General features: G+C 40.6%; 1 protein-coding gene across 1 annotated transcript in view; it reads left to right on the forward strand.

The window, feature by feature from the left end:
- Nucleotides 1-18,846, forward strand: part of RMND5A (required for meiotic nuclear division 5 homolog A) — a 76,621-nt gene that overhangs the window by 16,704 nt on the left and 41,071 nt on the right. Inside the window, exon 2 of the mRNA XM_053588094.1 lies at nucleotides 11,085-11,227. Within this exon, the coding sequence (XP_053444069.1) occupies nucleotides 11,085-11,227 (143 nt within the window). The remainder of the gene's footprint in view (nucleotides 1-11,084; nucleotides 11,228-18,846) is intronic.

Raw genomic sequence — 18,846 nt, forward strand, 5'->3', positions numbered from 1 at the left:
AGTGTATGTGGCTAGCTACAGACGCTGTGCTACAGATGCTGAGTTGTCAGTTAATGTTCTTAAAAAGTTTTTTGTAGAGACAGGGTCTCACTATGTCTAACTTCTAGCCTAAAACAATCTTTCTGCCTGGGTCTCCCAAAGTGTTGGGATTGTAGATATGAGCCACCACACTTGACCTGCTTTTTAAGTCTTTAACATTTTTCCTACTTTGTCACAGAAACAAATATTTCTGGATGTTTAGAAGTTATGGCTTCCTTTTAAAAAAAGGTATATAGTTATTGGTTTTTGGTATAGTCACAGAGTTGTGCACCTATATCTATCATCTAGTTCCATCACATCACTCCCAAAAGAAACACAGTCCTCTCATTAATAGTCATCTTCCGTCCTACCCTCCCTTCACCCCCTGACCAACATTAGTCTGCTTCTATAGATTTGCCTATTCTGGACATGAAATAAAAACAGAATGACACAGTATATGGCCTTTTGTATCTGGCTTATTGAATACTTAATGTTTTCAAGGTTTATTCATTTTGCAGTACACATCAGCACTTCATTTCTTTTTATGACTGAATAATCCATTATTCGTTATTTGGACAGTTTCTAGTTTATGGGTTATGTTATGAACATTTGTGTGTATATGTTTGCATTTTTTGTTCTATTACGTTTTTCAAGGAGGATGTTGGTTTGTATGTTTTTAATTCTCTTGGATATATACCTAGGAGTGGAATTTTGGGGTCATATCATAACTCTTTAACTTTCTGAGGAACTGCCAAAAAATATGTATTTGGTCTTTGTGCCCATTTCCCAAAATACCTAAAATCTCCAAAGTGCTATCTTTTTTGTTGTTGTTGTTGTTGTCTTTTTTAAGACAGAGCCTCAACATGTCGCCCTCAGTAGACTACTATGGTGTCACAGCCCACAGCAACCTCAAACTCTTGGGCTTAAGCAGTTCTCTTGTCTCAGCTTCCCAAGTAGCTGGGACTACAGGCGCCCACCACAACACTTGGCTATTTTTTTTGTTGAAGTCATTATTGTTGTTTAGCAGGCCCAGGCCAGGTTCGAACCTGCCTGCCTCTGTGTACATGGCCAGTGCCTCAACCACTGAGCTATGGTTAAGCCAATGTTATCTTTTTTGTATGCTAATACTGGCTAATAGCATCTGGATGGGGCTGGTCACCTGGAAGTCCAGGCATGATTTAAGAGTTGGGACTTAAGCCTTGTACCCTTCAACCTGTTGGGAGGGGAGAGGGGCTGAAGGTGAAGTTGATTTCTATAAAAATCCTAGAGGACAAGGTTTGGAGAGCTGCTGGATAGCTGAACACATGGAGATTCCTGGAGTGTGGCACCCAGGGGGCATGGAAGCTGTGTTCTCCTTCCCCCATACTTTGCCCTATGCATCTCTTTGGCAGTATCCTTTGTTATAAAATGATAAAAGCAAGAATTTCTCTGAGTTCTGTGAGCTACTCCAGCATGTTAATCGAACACAAAGAAGGGAGCATAGGAAGCCTAACTTGAAGCCTGTCAATCAGAAGTTCCAGGGGCTCAGACTTGTGACTACTATCTGAACGGGAGGGCGTTCTTGGGGACTGAGTCCTCACCCTCTGTGGGATCTGATGCTGTCTCCAGGTCGATAGGGTGAAAATTGAATCGGAGGAAACTTAGCTGGTGTCCGCTATAAAATTTCTGGTTTGTTGATGATGAGACTCTCTCTTCTCACATTTGGTCACGGAAGTCTTCTGTGTTGATGATTGTTGTGGTTTGAGAGCAGAGGAACAGGCTTTGACTTTTTCCAAAAAAGTAGTGCCTCATTGTAGTTTTGACTTCTGTTTCTAATAATGACTAATAAGTAATATTGAGCAACTTTTGTGTGCTTGTTTTTCTATCTTTGGAAAAATGTCTGTTCACATCCTTTGACCATTTTTAAATTGAGTCATTTGTCTTATTAAGTTGTAAGAGTTCTTTATATATTCTGGATAAGTAGACTCTCAACAGAATATAGTTTGCAAATAATTTCTCCCCTCTGTTCACTTTCTTGATAGTGTTCGAAGTACAAGAGTTTAATTCTGATGACGTCTAATTTAATTATTTTTGTTGTTTGGTTGCTTGTGCTTTCAGCATCATATCTAAGAAACCATTGCGTATTCCAGGGTCAGGAATGTTCCTGTTTCAGCTCTTACATTTAGATCTTTATTCCATTTGAGTTAAATTTTATATATGATTTGGTTCTTTTGCATGATTCTTGTCCTAGAATCATTTTTTGAATATAGCCTTTTTTTTTTTTTTTTTTCTGTAAGAGAGAATTTTGCTTTGTGTCCTGGGCTGGAGTGCAGTGACATCTTCATATTTCATTTTAACCTCTGACTCCTGGGCTCAAGCCATCTTCCTGCTTTGGCCTTTCAAGTAGCTGGGGCTATAGACATGTGCCACCACACCTGGCTAATTTTTCTGTTGTTTTTATTATTATTATTATTTTTTTTTTTTTTTTATAGAGACAAGGTCTTATTTCTACTCAGGTGTGAGACCTCCTGGCCTCAAGTGATTGTCCCACTTTTGCCTCCCAAAGTGCTAGATATTACAGGCACGAGGCACCACGCCTAGCCCATGAATATGGCTTCTTTTAAAAACAAAAACTATTCTTTTCCCTTGCTTTATTTGCCATCAGTCCAAATACTTGTATGTCTTGCACATCTGCAGGCACCATTAATATAAGACTGTGGAGTATATGGTTAACAATAAGAATGTTTTCTCCCCCTTAGGGGCTTATGTTCAGTTGAGACTAATGATGGCATATACATAGACATGAGATTGTTCAATGCTGTGTAGTTAAGTGACAGAAGAGTCATGGAGAGAACAGAAATTATCGGGAATTCAGTTTCTGCGTAGAGAGGTTCACAGAGGGGATGAGGCTAGGTAAGGTTTAGGTAGGGTACAAAAAGATCAATTGACTAGAACAGAGCTATTAAAATAGATTCTTTTGGTCCAAAGTATGTATGGAATACCTTTTAAACTGATTTTGAAAATTTCCTGAAGTACCAAGTACCATATCCTAAACTACATTGTTAGAAGTTGGAAGTCCCTGATGTAAACTTTGTGCAGTCGTTTTTAGAGATGAGGGCAGTTCTACATCCTTATATTGAATGTGGGTCCCTTATGGGCACTATGTTCTATTCACTTACTTTATTTTGCTCAGTGGTTGTTTTTTTATTTTCTTTGTTTTTTTTTTTTTTTTCTTCTTTTTGAGAAAGAGTCTCACTTTGTCACCCTTGGTAGAATGCTATGGTATCATAGCTCACAGAAACCTCAAACTCTTGGGCTGAAGCTATTCTCTTGCCTCAGCCTCCAGAGTAGCTGGAATTATAGGCTCCCGCCATAACCTGGCTATTTTTAGAGACAGGATCTTGCTCTTGCTCAGGCAGTCTATCTGCCTTGACCCCCCAGAGTGCTAAGATTACAGGCATGAGGCACCAAGCACGGCCCTCGCTCAATGGTTATTGAACCAGACTTACTGTGTTCCCTTTTCACAGTCCCTATAACCTTCTAAGATTTCCTTTCTTGAAACTTTAGAAACTATTCTTGTTATAGTCCCTGTTGACTCCCACATTGTAATTCTACTGGCCCGTTTTCAGTCCACATCTTAATTTGACCTAGCAGCACATTTAGCACCATTGATTATTTTCTCCTCCTTGATATTTTATTTTCTCTATCTTTTTTTTGCATTGACGCTTTTGTTTTTTGAGACAGTCTTACTCTGTTGCCCAGGCTAGAGTGCCAGGGCATCAGCCTAGCTCACAACAAACTCAAATTCTTGGGTTCTGGCTCAGTGCCTGTAGCTCAAGTGGCTAAGGCACCAGCCACATATATCAGAGCTGGCGGTTCAAATCCAGCCCTGGCCTGCAAAACAATAATGACAACTACAACCAAAAAATAGCCGGGTGTTGTGGCGGTTGCCTGTTGTCCTAGCTACTTGGGAGGCTGAGGCAAGAGAATCGCTTAAGCCCAGGTGTTGGAGGTTGCTGTGAGCTGTGGCGCCACAGCACTCTACCCAGGGCAACAGCTTGAGGCTCTATCTCAAAAAAAAAAAATAAATAAAGTCTTGGGTTCTAGGGATCCTCCTACCTCAGCGTCCTAAGTAGCTGGGAGTGTAGGGGCTCACCCCTGTCACCTGGCTAATTTTTCTATTTTAAGTAGAGACAGAGTCTCACTCTTGCCCAGGCTGAACCCAAACCTCTGAGCTTAAGTGAGCCTTTCTCCTTGGCCTCCCCAAGTGCTAGGATTACAGGCATGCACCACCATACCCAGCTGGACACCTTTTTTTTTTAGCTTGGCTTCCCCAATACCATACTGTCTTGATTTTTCCTTTTCATCACAGTTAGTGCTTCATTAGTCTTTGTTAGTCCCCTTTTCTAGTTCGGTTTCCTCTCAGCCTCATAAACTTGGGAGTTCCCAGGATTCAGTCCACTTATCACTTCCCTGTGTCTGTACTGATACTTCACAGCCTTAAGTGTCATCAATAACTCATAAATTTGTATCTTTAGCCCTAATATTACTCTTGAGCTCCAGATTTATATATTCACCTGCCTCCTCCATTTATGTACCAGGGTGCCTTCTCAGTGTCTCAAATTTAACAAGCTCAAAACTGAACTCTTTCTGTTTTCCTCGTGCGTCATCTCTCTCATCTCCTCAACTCTTTCCTCACCTACTCAGCCTTTAGCTTTTTTCACCTTAATAGGAGACTGTTTCATTTCTCTAGTTGACTCAGGTTAAAAGTCTTAAATGTCTGTGTGTCCTTTTCTTCCCTTATAACCAGTCATGATATCCTGGGTTGAGCCACTGTCATCTCTCATTTGGACTGTGATGTTACCATGGCTTCCTAACCTGTCTTCCTGCCACTGTCCTTATATTTCTAATGTTTGAGTGACTGTAGTAAAACATTATGTCAGTGTAGGTACCTTCTCTGCTCAGAATCTTGGAGTAGATCTCCCTTTTACTCAAAGTAAAAGTGTCATCTTTGCAATGCCAAATAGATCCTGCCAAACTAGGGCCCCCATTATCTCTTGGACCTTTTCTTCTACAGTTTTCCTTTGCTGGAAATCCACTGGCAACACACTGGCCTCGTTACTATTCTTTGAATAGGCAGTAGGGCTTTTGTCCCCCCAGCTGTAATAATTTCCCCCAAGGTAGCCACGTGGTTAATTCCTTCGCTTCTTCTAAGTCTTAGCTCAGATGACACCTGCTCAGCTAGGCCTACCATGCCCATGTTTTTAATTTTTTTTTAAGTACATAATTGATTATATTTAGTTTCAATACAATCAGTAATGGATCCATGACTTCCTACTGTCAAAAGCCAATCCACCAACCCAAAGAGTAAATAAATGTTTACCTTAAGTAAGCACACATACTTTAATAAAAAAGAAAGGCTAACAATGCCTAAAACTCTTATTTCACCAACCAGTATTTACTTTTTCTTTTCTTTCTTTCTTTTTTTTTTTTTGTGTGCGTGTGTGTTTGGAGATGGGTTTTGCTAGAATGCAGTGGCATGATAATAGCTCACTGCAACCTTGAAATCCAAGGCTCAAGGGGTCCTTCTGCCTCAGCCTCCCAAGCAGCTAGGACTACAGGCACATGCCACCACACCTGGCTTATTTTTTGCAAAAACAGTGTCTCGCTTTATTGTCCAGACTGATCTTGAACTCCTGGCCTTAAGCAATCCTTCCATTACAGCCTCCCAAAGTGCTAGAATTACAGGCATAAGCCACTCTGCCAACCCAGCCATTATTTCAGATTCTTTTCTTGATGCTGAATTTAAAAACCCTTGGGAATCTATAAATAAAACATTGAGACTTTATATCCAGAGAAAGGGGCCCAGAGGCAAAAGAGGTCAGGCTCCAGGCTGTTTGGGTGTGGGAAAAGTAGCAGCATTTCTTTGTAATACTTTGTGTCAGTTTTTCTAACTTAATTCAAATGCTTTCTCTTTCATTATCCCCAAACTTTTCTCTATGGCATCTATGACAGAAGGGGAAGGGAGTGGGCATTACGTCAACACGAGCCAAACTTTTTATTGAGCCAGAAAAAAATTTTGATTCAGTTTAATGACAAGGAATTGTGTAAAACTGGTGTCTTGACTCTTCCTCAGAGTGAGCTGGGCAGGATTTTTATTTTATTTTATTTTTATTAAATCATAACTGTGTACTTTGATGCATTTATAGGGTTCAATGTAGTGATTTGATATACAATATGAGATGCTTACATTGAACTGATTAACACATCCATCACAATTATACTCTTTTCTTAATAGTTTTGAAATGTACCTTTGCATCATGCACATTAGGTGAGGTCCCCCTAAACATCCTCCCACCCCCTCCCTCCCCTCCCCTCTCTCTCCACTTCCCTTCTACTTTCTGGACTATAGTTATGTTTTATCATTCCTATGAATGTGTAGGTGATTATATATTGATTTCATAGTAGTATTGAGCACATTGGATACTTTTTTTCATTCTTGAGATACTTTACTAAGAAGAGTATGTTCTAGCTCTATCCAGGTAAACATAAAAGATGTGAAGTCTCCATCTTTTTATGGCTACATAGTATTCCTTGGTGTACATATACCAATATTTGTCAATCCATTCATGGGTTGGTAGGCACTTGGGCTGTTTTCATGTCTTGGCAATTTTGAATTGGGCTGGGCAGGATTTTTATGATGAAAAGCACTAAAAAATAAAGTAGATCATTCTCTATGAGTAGCAAAAGCACTGCTTCCAAGATTCTAGGGATACCCATGTCCCATCCGTACATGGCTACATGCAAAGCATATAACCCTTCTGTCAACTTTTTGTTGTTGTCATAGTCGTTGTCATTGTTGTTTTAGCTGGCCCCAGGCTGGGTTTGAACCCACCAGCCTTGGTGTATGTGGCCAGTGCCCTACCCACTGAGCAATGGGTGCTGCCCTGTCAACTTATTTTTTTTTTTTTTTTCATGGAGAGAGGGTAGGATAGAGCTTAGGGATTTTTTTTTTAATTCCCCCTACCACCACAAACTATAGATATACATACATCCTCAGATAACACATACATTTTCAAGACAGTATTTCCTCCCTGTGACTACGGGATTCCAGAATCCATCCTTCCTCAGACTGAAAGACAATGCCTATTAACTGCACAGATCTAGTGTATCAACATACTATGTCATCTCACAAGCTGAGGGGGTGGGGCAAAGCAGGTGGTTTTCAGAGGGCCTTGCTTTTTGTCCTTAGCCCTATCTACTCAGCAATGCTTTCAGGTCCAGAGGTTGGGAGAGGTTCTGTGGGGACAATATGGTGGATGTCGTAATGATCCTAGCCCATGGGGTAAGAAGGAAATGATTGAGCAGGGACCAAGGAACATCTCTCACAAAGTCTCTGGGGGCTTGGTTCTGACAGCCTTAATAGGCCTCAGTACAGCACAGAAAGTTAGCAGTGTGTACGGCCAGGAAGGAAACACTGTAGGAAGAAAACCAGCCCAGTGAAACATTGGGAGCGTACAGCTGACTGAGGGTGCAGCTTGCACTCTTGGTGTCCATAAGGGAACCAGTCCCATTCTCATCACCAAGGACTAAAGACTCACTTTGCTGAGAATGGCAAACCAATGAGGTAGGAAGATAGCCAGAGACATTGCAGTCCATAAGTGATGCTGACTTGGGACAGCAGATGTCCCAGAGTAAAATTCTACCGTGTTCACTGCATGAAAAACTCACCCCACAGAATCCTTGTAGTGAGAGGCAGCAAGCAACACAAGTGATTTGCCCAGCAGAAGCTTAGTGTGAATTCAGTACCATCTGCTGAGCAGGGTCCTAAACTTTGACGGAGAAGTCTTTGCTACTGCTGACAGCTTATGTGCCAGAGACTGTAGATGATGTCATCATGCTCTTCCTTACAGAACTGCTTGACAGTATGCTTATTCTCATCTAGCTCCCACAATTCAACTGCACCTGAATGGGGAGCCAGTGAGATACCTCTGTCTCCCATCCGAGTGAGTAGCCATTCTGACCTCTGACTCTGGCAGAACAAAAGCCTTTGGGGTTGGCACAAAAGTCCTTGAAAAGCCAGAGGGGCCAGGCATAGGGGCTCATGCTTGTGATCTCAATAATCCTAGCACTTTGGGAAACTGGGGCAGGAAGATTGTTTGAGGCCAGGAGTTTGAAAACAGTCTGGGGAACATAGCAAGACCCTATCCCCACAAAAAATTTAAAAACTAGCTGGGCATAGTGGTGCACACCTGTAGTCCCAGCTACTCAGGAGGCTGATGCACAAGTATCGCTTGAGCCTGGGAGTTTGAGGTTTCAGCGAGCTATGATGGCACCACTGCATGCCAGCCTGGGCAACAGAGCAAGACTCTGTCTCTTTAAAAAAAAAAAAAAAAAGCCGAAGAGTGTCAGCCCAGTGATTGGTATTCAGGCTAGAGATTTCTAGCAGAAGTGCCCCATCTATGGGGTGTAACAAGTGGAAGGGTTCATCTCTATGGTGACCACACAGAATAGCATGCAGGTCGAGTCTCAATATCACCTCAGGAATTTGGGGTAGGGGGTAGGGAACAGGTCAGCATATGAGCTAGGGGGTCATGATGGCATACATGATGAAGGTGGTCTGAGAGGGTCAGTTCCCATAGGGGTGCCAGGGTAGGGTGAAGGAGCTCCTAGGTCTGGGATCTCAGCTCAGCAAATGGGTACCATGCAGCTTCCAACTGCTGTTTCTTACAGGTGGGTGCATAGGGGTAAGATTCCACTGGCATGCCACCATGGGCACTGGGTGAGTGGGGTAGGGTAGGTTTTCTTCTGCATCTCCATAGTTCCAGCTCCAGCCTAGACACAAACTGGATGCTGGCTTGCCTGAAATTCAGCTCCAGTGACTTTGGCTTTTTTGCCTTTCCCTTTTCTCTCTCCCCTTCCTCTTTCTTCCCTTTTCTCTTTCTTCCTAGACATGGTCTTTGTCAGGCTGTAGTACAGTGTCTCAATTGTACCTTGGTGTAGCCTCAAATGGCCACGTGGGCTCAAAGGATCTTTCTGCCTCAGCCTCCTGAGTACCTAGGACTACAGGCAGTGCCACCACACCTGGCTGGGGTTTTTTTGTTTGTTTGTTTTTGAGACAGAGTCTCACTTTATGGCTCTCAGTAGAGTGCCATGGCAGCACAGCTCTGAGCAACCTCAAACTCTTGAGCTTAAGTGATTCTCTTGCCTCAGCCTCCCAAGTAGCTGGAACTACAGGCACTTGCTACAACGCCCAACTATTTTTTTTTTTGTTTTGCAGTGGTCATTGTTGTTTTAGCTGGCCCAGGCCTGGTTTGAACTCACCAGCCTCCGTGTATGTGGCTGGCGCCCTACCCACTGGGCTACGGGTCCTCCCCTCCTCCCTTTTTTTAATATAAATTTTTTATGGTGATGATGTCTCACTTTGTTGCCAAGGCTGGTCTTGAACTTCTGGCCTCATGTGATCCTCCTGCCTTGGCCTCCCAAAGTGCTAGGATTACAGGCATTATTCACTGTGCCCAGCCATGCTATTTAAAATCGCAATTGCTCACTCCATGTATGCTTGCCATCTCATTCACCCTGCTTCCCCTTACCCCCCAGTAGCATGTGTCATCTTTTGTCATGCTGCAGAATTTGCTTACTTTTTGTGTTGTTTACGTCTCTTGCTAGACGGTAAGCTCTTGGGAGAGTTTTTGTTCTTTTGTTCACTGCTATACCTGTCACATAGTGACAAATAATTTGTTAAATAAGTGAACATCCTAGGGCTGTTCCTGAGCTACTTCTTGTTCAAGTTCTCTAGCCCTATCCCAGACCTGTTGAATTATTATAGAAACTCTGGGGATGGGGTCCAGCTACTTTGTTTAAATTAGGTCTTCAGGTGATTTTTGATGTAAAATGAATCACTGCTATATAATAATTGGGTAGGATTTCAGAAACCAGGCTAGTTGTTTACAGGTGGGAATATATAAATATAGAGATAAATGACACATACTGCAACTGGATTTGTTCTCTCTTTCTCCCCCTTTTTGTTTTCAGAGCAAAGTTTGGAGGGAGATAGCTCAGGGAAGAAGGAGAAGGGGGAGTAACTTCCAGTTGATACATGTGTCATGGGTCCTCAGGACCATCCTTGGGTTCTTGTGATCGATTAGGACTCACTCCAATGATTCAGTTTATAGTTCTTCTCTTGGCTAAGATCTGGTACAGCCAAAAAAATACAAAGCAAAGTCAGCAAAGGGAAAGGATTCATGGGGGCAAAATCCAGAGTAAGCCAGAAGAAAGCTTTAGCAGAGGAAATCTCTCCTCTCCTAAACATGGGACAGATTTCATTCCTCCAATAATGACTTGTGGCATGTATGAAGTAGATACCAGGGAAGTTCATTAGAAGCTCAGTGCCTAGGGTTTTTATTGGGGGTTAGTCATGTGAATACTCTCTGCCTAGCATGTATCAAAATTCCAGATTCCTAGAAGGAAAGCAGATGTTAACCATAAACCACATCGTATGACAGTTCAGAGCCATTCTTAGCAGTTAGGGAATGGTGGGAACTTTGTGGAACTCAAAGTTTTCATATGCTAGCCATAGGCCAATGTTGCAAGCAGGACTTTCTAAAGGTAGCAATCTCAGGCCTTTTCTGCACATGATGGTATCTAAAGTTTGGGGGGTTTTATACTTCTTTATGTGGATATGAAGCATTTAGAAATTTTCAGGAAATTCAGTAGCAACCAAAATGTTTTGAGAATGACTCGAACACTTTAACTAGATTGAATAAATTAGTTTATTATTCACGCAAACATAGTCTCTGAAATAATGCCATTTGACACTATTATCCTTAGTTTGTACTGATTTTTGTAATTATAAAAGTGGTATATTTCATAATAAAATTTTCTTATTTCCAAAAATAAAAAAATAAGTTATTTCTTAGTATTCACTTGAAAAATAATATCTATGAATAAGACAGTCAACTTCAAAGCAGATATTGATTTTTCTTCACTTTTCTTGCATCTTTCATGGTCTAGAGGGCATATTTGAAACATGACATCTTTGGGTTTGCTTTAGTGAATAACCAACCACCTTTCTTTTTTTTTTATAGGCCAAGATGCTGAGTTATCAGGGACCCTTTCACTTGTTTTGACACAGTGCTGTAAAAGAATAAAGGATACTGTTCAAAAATTGGCTTCTGACCACAAAGACATCCACAGCAGTGTTTCTCGTGTTGGAAAAGCCATTGATAAGGTACAGTACTAAAGAAAGTATATTGTAATTTTTAGCACCACCTTTTTTCTTCTGTCATTACTTTGATAATACTAGCTTTTGCAAGTTATTTTATGCTGTTCCTTTCCATCTTTGCTTTTGATAATTTTGTAGGTCTAATCTTGCTATGCTATTCTTATTAAAGTTCCCTGTTGCTAATATTTAAAAAATAAAAGCAAAAACAAAAAACCCTCCCTTTTTATATCTTTGTTTATCCATTTTTTATATGACCAAGAGCTCCTAAGGTCACAATGAATAAAGTTCCAAAGAAATTGTAACCCACTATGTGGGAGTTTGTTACAGGAGTATCTTTCCTTCTTCCTAGGTAATTCCCTAGCTGTGACTCTCTCTCTGCTAATGGGATGATCAGAATAACACCCTTGCATCTGTCTCCCCTGCATCATCCTCCCTTCTTCCTGTGGGCACATTGGTTGCTTTTCTTCAGTGTTGTCTTCTGTGTGAGTGAGTAGGTTGGTTGTAGACGGCAAGGCTGGTCACTTTTGTTGGATGATTTTTTTTCTTGTGACATTTCTTGAATAAGCAATCTTTGACTTAGTTGTTGACTTATAAGCAGTTAACTATTTTTTTAGCACAGGGCTGCTTTTACCCATGGAGTTCATAGTCCTAATAAGGCCTACCAGAAGTTATCCCAAAGTTACTGTATGATACCCCTGACTTCTTAGACCACTTTAGAGATTGTGGTTGGTCAGAGTATTTCTGATCACATACTTGCGTGTAAACTTCTGGGAAAATAGGAAGAACTTTGGAGGAGAGCTCTTTATAGCAAAAATATCTTCCAAACAGTCTTATGAGTTACTTAGTCTGTAGGAAAAAGATTGATAGTTATAATATAGGTAATAGAAGTTCATTGAGGCTAGAAAGTGGTTCCATGTAACTCTTGGGTAGGCCCAATTATTAGAAATTATCCTATAGAGCACTAGTATTGAAAGGCTAGGCTTAAGGCTGCCTGAGTCAGAACTGTCTGCTTCTAATGTGGTGGCATTCACTAGAAGTATGATGGGCTGTGAATAGCAGGAGCTCTGGGACATGCTTTGGAAATCGTGGCTCACAGAAGTGTTAGTAGCCTTGTAGGAGCTCTCACCACTCCCATGGTGGTGTGAGGGCTTTGACTTAGCAAAAGAGTCAGAGAAATGTTGGCAGCAGCACGGTTCCAGCCACATTGTTGGATCAGTGATGTCAGTCACCAGCAAAGGCTGGGAAGGCATTAAGTATTCTCTTAAATAGTTTTTAGGTTGTTGAGCCTGTTAGGTAACTCCAAGGGAGTGAACACGGCTTTGGAAGTAGGTTTGGCATTAGATCCATTTAGGACAATGGTATTGGAAATCTTCAGTTGATAGTGGCAGTAGTTTGGTGTGTATTAGCTTAAGAACTATGGAAATGGTGGTAGGGCACTTTAGAAATGGTCTTAAATCACTGTGGATGAGGAGCCCCCAGAATCAGAAGGTGCCATGACCGTGAGAAGAACTAAAGCTTGCAAGTTAGCTACTCAGAGAAAGTATCTGGAAGAGATTCCAGATTCTCAGAATAAGTGGGCATGGTTTTAACAACCATGCTTTAAGAGTATGGGTTACTGACCATCAGGATGTGCAGCTGTTGTGCAAATAATTCTCCAGTTTTGCATTCTGCCACTCGTATGGTGGCCGTGTATGGCTCTTTTTCTATTTTTATGTCTGTTGTCCTGCCATAATTACCAGAACCACCTTTTGCTATAGTCCCACTTGCTGCTGGTGACTTGTTGAGCATGTCTTCCTCCAAATCCAGTAGGTCTGTCTATAAATATTCATAAGGGTTGTCGGGTGTTTTGACTTATCTTTAAGGTAAAACATTTAAATCTACTTGGTGCAAAAATTGAAGTATCTCTTTTAGAGTGGATATCAAGGGAACACATTTGTAGTGAATAATTTACATTCTGGCTTTTGGTGTCGGGGGATATGTTTGAAGTAAATGTTCTTAATTATTTATTTTAATTTGCTCATTACTCAGTTAATTATTTTAATTTGCTCATTGTTGGGGTCTATTTAAAGGACCTTTTTTTCATGTACTTGGAAGCTATAAGAACTTTTTCAAGTAATTATTTTGTAGTTTCTTTCAAAAACTTGTTTCACATTCCTATGCTAAAAGTAGTTTGGGTTCTAGGTGAACTGGATTCTGGATGTTAGAATCCAGTTATCTAACATGTAAAACTACATTATTTAGTTGATACTGAATAAGTGTTTGTTGTATTTTAGTTCAGAGGAAAGTCTGGGTCTTTAAGCCCAGTTCTTTTACATTTTTCAGTCTACTTTCTCTTGATATTTTTGGCATCTATTTGGCCTCAGTGCAGGAGGAAGCTATTTTCCTACTAGAATAACCTAGGCATTATCAATAAGCTTCTTGCATACATGAGGAATTCTGTGCAGGCTTTTGTCACGTAAGACTTCATGTTAAGTTCTCTTTTAATTTGAACCTGGTAAATTTGTGTAAGCTCTTGGCAGCCTGTTGTAAAGGCCGAGTGGACTTGGTAGTGAACAAACAGGATGAAGCTGAATCCATTATGGCACAAGGCTTTTAAGTACCACAATAAACAGACCTGAGTAATAAACTGAGATGCTGTCCATTAGCTTATGAGCAGCACTTTATGGATCCGAGTTCCCACCCTCACAAGATGAGGACAGTCAAAGAAGCCAGTGGCCCCTGCACCAACAGACTGATTTTTGAGTGAGAAACTTTAGTAAATTTTTGACATGCTAACTGGAATTTTCATTTTGTGTTTTAATGCTTGTGTTTTAAAGTTCTCTAGTTGGCACATCTTAGAAAATGTAAGCAGAAAAGAATAGTTTGTGGTGGAGTTAGCCAAGGCACTGTCTGGCTTTTAATTATTGTGAACATAAAAAGTTGTTGAAGCTTTCTGCTTTAATGTGTTGACTGTTTTCAGATGCACCCAGTGTGATCACTGTTTAAAATAATATCAATTGTTGGGTTCTGTTAAGAAATTTTTTTTAGTAAAAACAATGTGTTGGGCTGTTCTTAATTTCCTCACTTACTTTGAGAATATCTAGAATTCTGCCCTGTGTAGAGCATTTTATTTAGTGTTTTGCTAAGATATTTGACTTTTGAAAACTTAGTGCTTAAGAAAAGTCAATAAAAATAATTATTGTGGGTGGTGCCTGTGGCGTGGTGAGTAGGGCACTGGCCCCATATACCCAGGGTGGCGGATTCGAACCCAGCCCTGGCCAAAACTGCAACAAGAAAAAATAATAATTATTGCTTTAGACCAGGCGTCCTCAAACTACAGCCTGCGGGCCACGTGAGGTGGTGTGATTGTGTTTGTTCCCGTTTTGTTTTTTTACTTCAAAATAAGATATGTGCAGTGTGCATAGGAATTTGTTTATAGTTTTTTTTTTAAACTATAGTCCGGCCCTCCAGTGGTCTGAGGGACAGTGAACTGTCCCCCTGTTTAAAAAGTTTGAGGACCCCTGCTAGACTTTCAGACGCGTATATGTGTTAAATAGAACAGACGATTTTAAAGTGTCTAAAAAAAGCTAAACAATGGTACATGTCTTTTTTTTTGAGACAGAGTTTCACTTGGTCACCCTCGGTAGAGTGCGGTGGCATCTTAGCTCACAGAACCTCAAAGTCTTGGGCTCAAGTGATCCTCTTGCCTCAGCCTCCCAAGTAGCTGGGACTACAGGCACCTGCCACAATGCCTGGCTATTTTTTAGAGATGGAGTCTCGCTCTGACTCAGGCTGGTCTCAAACTCATAAGCTTAGACAATCCATCCCCCTCCCCCTCCCAAGGGCTGGGATCACAAGTGTGAGACACCACACCCCAAAGGTAAACAATGGTACATGTCCTTTATAAGACTGCAGTCTAGTTTGTTTTGCAATGTAGAAGTACTTTTTGTGCACAGAAAATAACTAGGAAAATTCTGAGGCAACATAAAATAAGTTTGTACAGGGATGGACACTGCTTATTAAAATATAAAAGAAGACTTTGTGTTTCTAATTAATATAAGGTTTGTGGAATTGGTATCTTAAATTTGACTTGGGAGAATGGATAAGATGGAGAGCAGCAAAGCAATAAGGTAGGATTATATAGGGGCTGGGACAGGGCAAAACAGCAATTGAGAATATACTTGACTAGTGTCGAAGACTCTAAAGATTAACCTGATTAGAGTGGCTGCCCATGTTGGGAATAGGGGGAAGGCAAATGATGGAAGGAGGCCTAACTAAGTAGGGTGTGGATTTGATCTGAGTAGGAGAGTAGGGGCAAAGGGAGTAAGTGATTAAAGGAGTTGAAGATTTGCTTCATCTTATTAAATAGGATAAAAATAGACTACCCTCTTTTCCCGAAAATAAGACAGTGTCTTATATTAATTTTTGCTCCCAAAGATGCGCTTGGTCTTATTTTCAGTGGATGTCTTATTTTTCCATGAAGAAGAATACCATACACATTTATGGTTCCCCGCTACCCATCCGCTGTGATCCTCCTGTTCTTCTACATGCGTTTGCGAAAGTCTCCTCCTCTCTCCCGCCCCACGCTCACCGCTCACTCCGACCTCCGCTGTGCCTCCACACAGCAGTGACGTCAAGACTCAGCGTAACGTCACTGGTTGCTAGACGCCAGTCGGGGCGGCCCTAGCAACCAGTTTACAGTAAATTAATTTTCATTCTGAGACAGAGCCTGGGAGGCCTTATTTTCGGGGGTATGCCTTATATTTCACCCAGAAGGAAACCTGTAAGTAGGTCTTATTTTCGGAGGATGTTTTATTTTCTGGGAAACACGGTAGTAGACAGGAGCAGGGTGATAATAGCTGTCACTTACTGAATGTTGACCATTTTTCAAATGCTGAGCTGAATGCTTTACATGTTTGTATTACTATATCCCATAATGCAAGTACATTGTTCCCATTTTATAGTATGAAGAAACTAAGACTCAAAGAATCTTATTTAATAATAACATACCCCAGATATATAGCTTGGAAGTCATAGATCAAGGTTTGGAAAAAATTTTCACTCCATCTGTTCTTAAACAATATACTAAACTAAAAATCAGTGAAGTCATTGCAGGGCTGGTAACATTAAAGGGGGAAAATAATAGTGAAAAAATTTTTAAACTGCATTGTCTAAACTGATCTACCACTAGATGGAGTGTCTACCTTGGCGAGGCAAAATGCTGATTTTATTAAAGAGTGAATGGAGCAATGGTATAAAAAGTGAAATGTGTGATATTTTACGACAATTCTGGGTGAGCAGTTCAGAACTGCTTTTTATGTAGGTATGATGGGGTATAAGAGGAGAAAAAGATAACAGTGGAAAGTAAGATTTTGTGTTCTTAGCCTTTAATAGTAATTTAGAGTGAAGTTAGATGCATGTTAACTCTGAAATTCTATTATGTAGTGAATACATTTTATGTAGTAGGGGAATGTTAGTGCTAAGGATGGGAAAAAAAGGAAAGTAAAAACACTAGAAAATTCACTCTGACTAAAAAGAAGATTGAGATGTGAAATACTTCATTTGATATATATTTGAGGTATAATTTTTACAATTAGCAAAAAGAAATAGTTGACAAGGTTATAAGGAAATAATGCTAAAATACCAGAAATGTTTTCACCTATGAATAAGATAAAACATATCAAACTCTTCCCTTTGCTCCCTGAACTGTTAGAGAATAATCAAAGAAATTTTAGTAGACAGCAAGCATGTCTAAATTTTTACAAGGCATTTAGTAACATATCTCATATCTTAGCCGGGCGTTGTGGTGGGCGCCTGTAGTCCCAGCTACTCGGGAGGCCGAGGCAAGAGAATTGCTTAAGCCCAGGAGTTGGAGGTTGCTGTGAGCTGTATGAGGCCATGGCACTCTACCGAGGGCCATAAAGTGAGACTCTGTCTCTACAAAAAAAAAAAAAAAACATATCTCGTATCTTTGTGGGCAGGATGGAAGATGGTGCTTTTAAAATTATGTGGTTTAGGGTAGCTCCTGTGGCTCAATGAGTAGGGCGCCGGCTCCTTATACTGAGGGTAGCAGGTTCAAACACGGCCCCCGCCAAACTGCAACAAAAAATAGCCAGGCGTGGTGGCAGGCACCTTCAGTCCCAACTACTGGGGAGGCTGAGGCAAGAAAATCGCCTAAGCCTAGGAGTTGGAGGTTGCTGTGAGCTGTGACGCGACAGCACTCTACTGAGGGCGACAGAATGAGACTCTGTCTCTTAATTTTTTCCTTTTTTTAAATTATGGTTTATATAGGGGCTGCCATATACTTAATATGCTGTCTACTTTGGTCACAGTACTTGGTGTGAGGCTGGGCCTGACCCATTTGACCAAACTAGGGTTAGCTAAAGTTGTTTGCTGCAGAGTAGGTATCTCAGTTAGGGTTAGGGTTAGGGGTTAGATCCTTTGCTAGGATCTTTCTCATTAGAGCCCTTTCTCCTTGGGAGGTCTCCCAATGTGATTGCTAGTCCCTGAAAGAATCTAGTCTGTTGTGGGAAACAAAGTTCAGGTGCTAAGAGAAGAGGAGGAGGGAGCATCTTTGAGGCCAGTTATCCTCCTGCTTAACCCTTTATTTGAATCCATCTTGCTTGGGCAAAAAGGATTTCTGTTTGTATGAACCAAGAATCCTAACTCATATAACAGCAAGATGCTCACTCATTTTGGGCTTTAGCTTCTGTGAAGCAGTTTTGGTTCTGCTTTTTTTAGCCTGAAGATCGTTCTCAAAAGAGAAGATGATTTATGCTTTCTGTGCCATCTGTCACATTACATCATTCATTAGATCTAAGCTGTAGGCCTGTATTTTTATTACTCCTGTTCTAAACAGAATGAAGCTGCATTATTTGGGTGGTGCTGATAATCATTTGTTGAATTATAGTCCAAACCAAAGAGGAAAGCCTGGACCTTTACTATCAAGTCTCATTATGTTCAGGGTCAGAAAATCCCACTTGACCTGGAGGTAATGCAGACCACTTTTGCCTGAGGCTAGAAGATGACATATGCTTGGTCTAGCATCCAAGTAAAGACTCCACTGAGAAGGCCAAAGGATGTTATACTCATTAGGCTGTGTGAAATAATTCATACTGTAATTCTATTTAAGTGATTTTAAATAAATGAATTTGTTATTAATGCCTTTATGAATATGTTTTTATATATTTGTTTATATTTTCTGGTGAAGATGCTTTTAACTACAGAATCAGAAAGTTTGGTTGCAAGGCCTGGCTCTCAGATTCAGCTCATGTATTAAGGGTTTACTATTGGATAAGTGCTGGTTGATTTTTCATGTATGTTATTTAACTTAATCTTCACCACCACTTTGTAAAGTAGAGATTATTGTTCCCAAATACAGATCTGAAAACTGAGATTTAGGTTAAGAGTTCGCCTGAATCCACAGAGCTAGAAAGCAAATGGAAGAGCTTAGATTAAAACCCAGGTTTTAAGACTTCAAATAAACTTTCTTAACTGGCATTCTTATATAGAGAGAATTAATCCCTAGTGACCTGAGGATACTCACTATATGTATGAATTTCTCTCCTTTGCATCTAGAATGGTAAGAGATATAATCATCTTTGGAGGAATTATAAAATAGCCACCAAAAGGTATGTAAAATAATA

This window comes from Nycticebus coucang, chromosome 4, assembly GCF_027406575.1.
Source record: "Nycticebus coucang isolate mNycCou1 chromosome 4, mNycCou1.pri, whole genome shotgun sequence".
Lineage (NCBI taxonomy): Eukaryota > Metazoa > Chordata > Mammalia > Primates > Lorisidae > Nycticebus > Nycticebus coucang.